The 9,275-nt window shown below is 49.3% G+C and overlaps 1 protein-coding gene across 1 annotated transcript in view; it reads right to left on the reverse strand.

Moving 5' to 3' along the window:
- Positions 1-313: 313 nt before the first annotated feature.
- Positions 314-9,275, reverse strand: part of IGSF11 (immunoglobulin superfamily member 11) — a 166,129-nt gene continuing 157,167 nt past the window's right edge. The window contains exons 2-7 of the mRNA XM_019527622.1: positions 6,924-7,087; positions 4,472-4,679; positions 3,440-3,595; positions 2,286-2,408; positions 1,892-2,042; positions 314-1,313 (exon numbers count right to left, since the gene is read on the reverse strand). Of these exons, the coding sequence (XP_019383167.1) occupies positions 866-1,313; positions 1,892-2,042; positions 2,286-2,408; positions 3,440-3,595; positions 4,472-4,679; positions 6,924-7,087 (1,250 nt within the window). The 3' untranslated portion in view covers positions 314-865. The remainder of the gene's footprint in view (positions 1,314-1,891; positions 2,043-2,285; positions 2,409-3,439; positions 3,596-4,471; positions 4,680-6,923; positions 7,088-9,275) is intronic.

Genomic DNA, 9,275 nt, shown 5'->3' on the forward strand with positions numbered 1-9,275 from the left:
TTGGGCTTGGGGGTTGTGGGGCAAGGCTGCTGGCTGGGGGGCTGGGGGGCTGAGGGAGTGAGGATATGTTGGGGGAACACACAGAGTGCCTGCCGGCTGGTGGTAACTCCTGGTGGGGCTTTCCCCAGCTTTTTCCCCCTGTTCTGCCTTGGCAGGAGGGTGGGCAGGTGGGGAGAATGGGGGAAACAGCGCCCCCCAGGGTGTGGTGGAGGAAAGGGAGATAAATTCATTAAAAAAGACTTCCAAGGCCATTCCCTGGCACTGCCCCCTTGGCCTGGTGGGTGGTTCTGTCTCTGCCTTGTCCTTTTCACAATTGATCTGTTATGGCCCATGTTCTCTTTAGTCGTCACCCTGGTTCCACCATCTCCCCTGAGGCTGATGGCAGGGGTGAGGGCATGCCGTCCAGGGCTGATGTGTCCTCCATCTGAAGCCCCTGCCTTCCCTTGCTCCCCTCATAGACCCCTGCCTAGCCTGTCATCCTCTTGAAAATAAAATAGCAAAACAGCAAAAAAATAAACCCTCCTGAACCCCACATCGGGCAGAGATTAGAGACCAAAGTGCATTGCAATGCAGGCCTGGCAATCCGGGTGACTGTGCTGACACCCCATGGGGCCCTCCCCATGGCCTTGGCACATCTGTGAGATCCACCAGCATGGAGGAGCATCCTGAAGTCCCCAGGGCAGAGTGGCGAGGAAGGGGCCATCACACTGACAAGTTACACAGTCTAGTGGGCAGAGGGGAGGCTACCAGGGAGAGGTGAGCTTCCCCCTTCATTGCATTTCAGGGAGGAGGAGGGTCTCTTGGCCAGATCTTGGCCCCACCTGATACAGTAGTTTCTTGCTTTCCTGACACCCACCCTCACATCCTACACCAGGGAGCCTGCCCGGCTCTGGGCCGGTACCATGACTGGCACAGCCCCTATTCGCGCTAGTGTTGCCTGGCTCACGGCATAAGAGTGCGTATGCTGAGGCCTCTGCTTCCTACTGACTGAGCCATTGCTCCTGGCCACTTCTTGTGGGGATGGTGCCGTGTTGGCTGTCACCACCAGTGTCTTGGTTGGAGCTGGAGAGGGGTGACCTCCATTGGCATAGACAGGGCGGACATTGGTGCTTCCAGAACGGGAGAAGGACTGGCGCGCATCGTTGTTGTTGCTGAATCGGGTGAAGGAGTCCGTGGCATGGTTGGCTTTTGGATCATTCCAGTATCGGCTGTTGTAGGTGTTGGATGAGGTGAGGGTGTCATTCTCTGAAGAGGATGCATCAGCATGGAACGCTTTTGTGGTTGAAGAACATTTGGGTGGCAGGTCATCCTCCCTAAAGAGACAGAGAGAGAAGGAAAGTGGGGCTGTGTCTGAAAACTGTGCTTTACCCTGACGCCCCTTTTCTCTCTCCGCATAGCATGGGGTGGCTTTAGTGGTTACAGGTGTGCAGTGGCACCAGCCTAGCCCATTCACATCCCTCTCCCCCCCTAACACTTACCTTAGTGCATGCTAACTATCTCATCTGCCAACCCTCTGGACATCACTGACATGTTCATAGAGAAGGCAAAATAGGGCCAGAGCTACAACACTGAACCATGTCTCTCCCCGGAAGTCTGTGATCATTGCTGCTTGTTTCCATGGACTACATTAATGCCTCTTTCATTTTAGATCTATATTCATCCCTTCAGCTTTGAAGGCTTTCCCAAGTAGCAACAGCTGCCTACAACCAACCCATGCCCCCTTGCTAAGGAGCACATAAAGGTCTTCCACCACCCCTGCAAAACTCCTTCACCACCCTTCCATCATCAGCCTCCATTTTCTGGACATAACGACTTTGACTCAGGCTCTCTAAGCAATCTCAGTGACCAGAATGACCATTAGCAGGGGGGAAGCTGACAGCCTGAGCCCCACCTTATTTCATTGGGAATCTCTTCCTCTTCTTCCTCCTTGTGTTTGTTCTTCCAGTAAAACAGTGCCACAGCCACCAAGACAATACAGATCATGAGGACCACTGCTCCTGCGGCAACAGCTCCAGCTATTAGGCCCATACTCCGGGGATGGGCTTCAGGGGATGGCAAACAGAGAGGATAGAAATCAGGATTAGGGTACAACTGTATATAAGCATCTGAAGCTACCAATGAGGAGGGTGGCCCAGAAGCATCGGGATCCTCAGTCCTGGGCACAAGGCTCTCAGGATACAGAGGCTCACAGTAATTCAGGAGGTCTTTGATTACAGAAGTTGTAATCAAACTTGTTGTAGCAGAGTGCAGTCACATGGCCACACCTCCCTTTATTATGTACTTACGGGCAATGACCTGCAGGTCTAGAAGGCAGGTGCTGGTTCCAATGGCATTAGAAGCCACGCACTGGTAAAGACCTGATGAGACAGTGCTGATATTTCGGAGGGTGACTGTGCCCTGAACTTGGTCTAGACAGACAAAGGGAAAATAAGTTTAATCCACCCCAGAAAACCTCAAAAAGGCAAATCCAGTGAACAGAAATGTGTAGTGTGAGGTTCTTAGGAGATAATAAATTAGGGGATAACCTTGAGATGGGAAGAATCTCTCTCACACACACAAGATTAGGTCTTAAGGAGCTTACAGTAGATGTTTCCTTTTTTTATAGATGAATTTCTGTGAATGAAAGCTTGGGGCTGATCGCACTGTGCAAAAGAAGCAAGCCAGGCAAAGTGCAGGCAAAGAGTGTGCAGCATTCTGCATACAGCTCCACCTATAAAACTCACTCCTGCCCTGCAGCACCCTCTGCTATTCCAGCCCTGTGCTCCCCAAACATCTCTACCAGTGTTTGTTCCTCCTGATTTATATAAAGATTTAGAATCCCCTAGCCAGTTAAAACATGGATAATTTAGAAGACAAGAATAAATATCAGTGAGTCACCATGTGGCCACCCCATCAAGACTAACTCCAAAATATTCCCCATGGGAAGGTGGGATCTTCCATATGTAGTCAGAGCCTTTCTTGGTTTTACTTCACATCTAGAACATGGCTCCTCCCACAGCATAAAATCTATCAGCTTCAAATCTGGCACCGTGTTTTGTCCTCAAGCAGAATGGTTGTGGGGTTCTTTGGCTGACCCCACCTTTGTTTTCAGGTGCTCTCTATTTTTGGAGCTTTTCTGGTGTGTTTTAAAATGCATATTTATTTGTAAGCCAGCCAAAATCAGGAGTCACCTGTGAATATTTCAGGAGGATTATAATACTCCTCAAGCACTTGCAGGCCATGAGGAATGCTTTCTATCAAGAAACATTGCAATGAGCATGGCTACTAGGGGCATCCAACCAATTAGGGGCATTTTCCGCCACAGGGTACTGCCATTAGAAATGACTGACTGTAGTGATGACTCAAGGCTAACTCAAAAAGTAGCATCATTGCTGGAATCTCAAAGGAAAATCAAAACAGCTGCCTTTGGGAAAAGGAGGATAAACAGCAGAGTAAGCACCTTGTGTGGCTGTCGGAGGCAGCTTGGGAATGTTGTTCAACTTCTCCCAGAGGTATGTTGGCCGGGGGATGCCTTCTTCTGAGCTGCAAGTCAGGGTGATATCACTGCCGACGTCCAGGGAGCCCTGAATTCTGCAGAGCGGGGCAGAAGGAGGAACTACAATGAGAGAAGAGGGAAAAGTAATAGCACATCAGGAAGTGCAGCCAACAGAAGGGGAGGTTTCTTTGTACATGCCCAGCCCCTGTGGATATGAGCCTGTTCTAGGGAGGGTGAGACCCCTGATGTGGCCATCAGCTGTAGGCAAGTGGAAGGGCAGACCAGGAATGGGAAAGGAGTTTGAAAGGAAAAAAACAGACAAAGAAGGCCCCATTTTGGCATTCAAAAAGGAAGTCCTACACTGCTGATCTTCACACAGCTACTCTGCATTGGATGTTCCCTGGGAAAATAAACCCCTGCAGCTGCCTAGCTGGAATAAGCATAGTGAGGATTATCATTATGTCCAGAAGCTCAATGGTGTAAATTGGCTCTAGCCAGATGACAGGTAAAAACATTTCTCCTGAGGGAACAGTACAGGATACTGTTGGGTAATCTATTGCTTCCTATAAAATGTCCCAAACTGGAGACTGTTGGGGAAAGGAAACCAGAATCAAAGGCCAAAGGTCCATTTCATTCTCCTGGATACTACATAGGGGACCCCTGTGGCCCCTTTCATACAACAACCCCTCTCCCTGCCCTGCAAAATGCCTATATTTGTTTCAGTCATAACACAGTCCTCAAACTGCCTCACCTTCCTGCCTTAAGAGCCCTTTCTCTTTCACATTCACACACTCAGAAGATACCTTCCCATGTCTCTAGAATACCCACCTGATGCCCACCAGCGCTACCTCACAACTTCCCTCCCTGTGTTTCCCTTGAACTACAACATACTCCCAGGTCTTCTTGCTCTCCAACATGTATGCAACTACATCTCTTTAAAATGTCCCACCCCAAAGAGAGCAGTCCCACATTCCCTCCCATTCCCAATGCACACACCCAAGACAGTGAGTCCAATCACTCCAATGTTCCTGCCGCCTCGGTCTGGAAGGTTGTTGACCAAGCACTGGTAGGTGCCAGTGTCTGAAAGCTGGGTGTTGTTGATGAAGATGGAGGCACTAGTGGTTGGCATTGTCACTGCAAATCCCACTCGCCCAAAGAACTGGGGTGCACCACCAAAGATCTGTCCGCCCTGGTAGAGAATAACCTAAAAAAGAAAGAAAGATTGGACATTTCTCTGCAAGGAATCTCTGATATTCAGAAGCAAACCAAGCACGTGTGACAAAAGGAGACAATGCAGAAAGGACCAATTCCTAAGGGACCCACATAAAACTTTTACACTAACCCCAAGCAGATGTATCCTGATAGCAGAGTTTTCTCAACGAAACGACAGCCCTGTGATAAAAATATTTGGGATGGGGCCTCTTTCCAATCAATATCATGTTTTTTGTACTCCCTACCAGTACAAATGGAAAATACAGTCCAAAGGTTCTCCAAGGATGCTTTGTGGGCCACTGTGTTTACGCCAAGGCCTTCCTGATGCTCACTGCTAGGAAATATCCTGACCAACAAGTAGTGGGGTGTTAGGAGACAGAAAGGGTCCATGAGAAAGTTCATCTTTCAGGAAGTATTCTGCAGAATGCAAATGATGCAAAAACCCTAATATTAAGGGGCTAATCATCCTTTCTATCTCAGCTTGTGGCTGCTTCCAGATCCTCCAAATTCTTCTCAGCATCCCCCCCACCCACCATCCCACACCACAGAGTACTCAAAACAGGGCCTGTAAGAGGGGGCCAGATGCTCCTGTTACTTGAGAGAGATTGCAGCAAAAAGGTTTGCAGGCAGCTGAACATGGGCTAGCTACAGGAGAGTAGGCAGCCAGGGGCCTATAGCCTGCACAGGCTTACTGTATGGCTAGCTATCAAACAATAAGACAGTAGGGAAGATCCCTGGGTAGGCAGCAAGGGGATAAATGCAGTTTAGCCAGAGAAACAGCAGTAGACTGCTCTGGAGGATGAGAGGACACACCTATGGTCAGACAAGAGAGCACCTGGCTGGAAGGGGAGGATCTCAGGGGATATAAGATTAGGTTCCTGAGGCACAGGGGCAGTGTAGCCCTGAACTCTATGTGGGAAATTGTTTCTGCCAGTTCAGGCTGGTGAGGAGGGGGAGCTGCAGGCCAGGTCAGGTATTCCCAGGGCTAAGAGAGGCAGTGAGCAAGAAAGACACTTCTGCAGCAGCATGGTGACCCAGAGGGGTCTTTGAGTCTTTTATCTGGAAATGGTTGCTTGAATTTGTGTTGTAGTTTAGACCAGAGGACTGGATTATGGCTGTAGGGAAGGACTGAAGGCTGCACAGGGGTGCCTGGGAGGCACTATGGGTTCTGAGCCCAGAGAGAAGGAGACAGGGGTGGGTTAACATCAAGAGGGCCAGAATCTGAGCCCCAAGGAAGAGACAGTGGGTAGATGAAAGCCAAGAGGGCCAGAGTCTCCACCTTGGGAGTAAGGCCCAATTAAGAAGAGTCTGGGACTCAGAAACCAGGTCAGAGCAAGTGGACCTATGCTTAGGAGTCCACAGGTAGAGAAACTATTGGGCCAAAGCCAAGAGGGCTGAAGCCTGTGCAGGCTGGTACTTGGTTTGAAAGTAACACCCGTGAGGCATGGGCATAGCTTTGGGGGAGGCTGGAAGCTATGATCAATGCCCTGAAGGCAGGTTAGTACCTGAGGACAAGGCTGGTGCCAGCCAGGCATGAGAAGCAGAGAAAGAGGTGGACTGGGGCTCACTTCAGGGCCCTGAGAGCAGCCTCCCTAAAGGATGAGAATATCTATCAAGGCATGGCAAGCAATACAAACAAGAGAGGTAAAGCAGGGACAGTCTGGCCACCAGGGGACATTACGGCTGTCTTTGGGGGTCAGGACTTGCTACAGGGCCCAAAGGCCTCCCCATGTCCCATCATATCTTGTGCAGTAACCAACCAGCTCAGCTGACACTATACCAGACCAGTGCGTAAGTCCAACCAAGGCAGCTGAGGACACAGGTTGTACCATGCTTACCAATGGTGATAGCAGAGAGAGAATGATAAACACACAGTAGGGGTAAGGTACCCAGCGTACATACAGCAGCAGGAGAAGACATGCTGGGGCACAGGAAGATGTTCAAGGACTGAGGCAGTATCAGTTACAAAAGGCAATAGAAGTTGATGGGCCTACAAAGAAGGCATGATCAATTCTGGCCATGAACCTCAGACCTGGCCTTATCTTCTACTGCTGACCCTTCCAGAGCAAGACTGCTTAGTTACAGGAATTGCTCTAAACCATGTCCCAAGTTGGTGACATCCCTGCTCAAAAAGTCCAGCTACTGCAGGAAAATGTGTTCAAATACCATTCTGAGGATGGGGCATGGGAAAGGAGACACACACATAACACCTGTGAATTCCAAGAAGCACTGATACCTGCTCAGGCTGGTTGGCGTTGGAGAGTGGGATCACCATCCAGATGACATTCAGGTTTGTGAGGGCAGCGCTAGTGGTAAAGGTGCAGGGCAGGATTACTGTCTGCCCTCGAGCAACCTGGATACTCCCAGAACTTACTGACACTTCGAGGGAGCTCACCAGACCTGTTGAGAAAGGGGAACCATGTTTAAGTTTTTATCCTTTTCCCTGGGCTCTTGCTATGCCTCTTATTCAGGTAGCACTGTATATTTGTGCCTCGTGCCACTGGCATTCCCCACCACATGCCAAAACAGATAGCATTCCCCACTCCACCCTTTCTCTCCATGCTTTGGATTGTCCAGCCATTCTCACCCAGACCTCTTATAAAAAAAGCAAATGGAAATGGGCAACCATCTTAATTGAGGGAGCTTTGGCTTTAGCTGCTTTGAAACAATGGAGGCCATTTTGGCTATGAGGAAAAACCTTCCAGAGAAGCTGAGCTGTGATTAATAAGCAGTATTTTAAGGTCTACCCAAAGATACATGGCAGCTTCTTCCACCAAGAAGAGGAATCACATGCACAAGTTTTAACAAGGAGGTAGACAAGAGCAGCAACTCTCATTAAAGGAGATTCAATCATTTTTCAGTTCTTTTTCACAACAAAATCCAATTTGAATATGAAAGTTTAGGGATATTTTATATTTAAGGGATTAGGCATCATCCCCAAATGTTGTTCTCTGATTATAATGACATTTGACATTGAAAGAACAGATCAAATCTAATTTATTTTCTATCTTTCATCCTGTTGACCCTTCCCTCCCATCATTCAGGCGCGACAGCGGAAGTGGCTTTGCTCAGTCCTACTTGTTCTCCTTGTCACTTTGGGCACTTCCCCAGATGCAGGGGTGCACAGTTGCCAAAGCAAAAATAGTACCAGCAAAAATTTGTGCCACTGCTTTTTGCCACTGTACTGCAGATACCCCTGCACATGGGGTTGGTGTGGGGCAAATTGTCCCAGGTTGGGTAGGGGAGGTCCTGGGGACCTCCCAGGGCAACAATGGTAGTAATCTGGCCTCTCGGAGCCTGGCTGGCAGTCAGTCTGTGGCTCTGGCCAGCCAGGCTCCCTTTCTGGTGGTGCACACAGCTACTACAGACCAGATCTTCCAGTGTCAAAAAAAATGGCCACACTGCTATTTAGCAATGCGGCAAATGGGTGCATATGCCGCGCAAGTGTGCCACCAGAAAGGTAGCCTGGTCAGCCAGAACCTCAGTCTGACTGCCTGCCAGGATCTCAGTGGCCAGATCACTGCTGCTGCTACCCCAGAAGGCCCCCAGGACCTCAGGTAAGGCTGCTGGGGTCAGCACAGGTGGCTCCTACCCTACTCCACCTGAGGCAATTTGCCCTACACCAACCCCACATGCAGGGACGTGCACAGAGGCAAAATCGGTGGTGCAAATTTGTGCCACTGCTATTTTTGCCACAGCAATCACACACCCCTGCATGTGCCACTGCATGTATTTTTGCCACAGCAATCATGCACCCCTTGAGTTACAAATCATGTAGGAAAATATTTCATTTTGTACAGCTGAACCCTTTAACATATGAAATTTAATGTGAAACACTGCATGCATTTCTGGAAGCACTAGATTTATTTTTTTAACCTTTCTTCTCCTCTCACAAAATCGGCAGGTGGAGCCAGAAACAAACATCTAGTATCTTTTTAAATGACAATTAGATCCTTTCTTTTTTACTATAAGTGTGAGGCCTCCACAGGAGATTGCAAGTTGCTATTGGTAATCAGATGATACCAGTATGCAAACACCACCCAGCTGTATGTCACCAAAGTGTAGATAGTCTTGTCACCTTGCTGTCCTAATTAGAGAGGGTAAGAAATAGTTTTCATTGTTTCATAGTTAGTAGGGTCAGAAGGGACCTGAGCAGATCATCGTGTCTGACCCCCTGCCATGGCAGGAAAGAGTATTGGGGTCAAACGACCTGAGCAAGGTGATTGTCTAGCCTTGTCTTAAAGACCCCCAAGGTAGGAGCCAGCACCACTTCACTTGGAAGTTGGTTCCAGAGTCGAGCCGCCCTCACAGCGAAATAGTGCCTCCTGATGTCTAGTCTGAATCTGTCAGCTTGTGTCTGTTTTTTCTAGTCACTCCTGGTAGTGCTCGGGGGAACAGGGACTCCCCCAGTGCCTGCTGGTCCCCTCTGACTGGTTTGTAAACGGCCACTAGATCCCCCGCTCAGCCTTCTCTTGTGGAGGCTGAACAGGTTCAGGTTCCGTAGCCTCTCCTCATAGGGCCTGCCCTGCTGCCCCCTGATCATGCGAGTGGCCCTCCTCTGGACCCTCTCCATGTTGTCCACATCCCT

Source organism: Gavialis gangeticus, unplaced genomic scaffold, assembly GCF_001723915.1.
Source record: "Gavialis gangeticus isolate Ggan-Ray unplaced genomic scaffold, GavGan_comp1, whole genome shotgun sequence".
NCBI lineage: Eukaryota > Metazoa > Chordata > Crocodylia > Gavialidae > Gavialis > Gavialis gangeticus.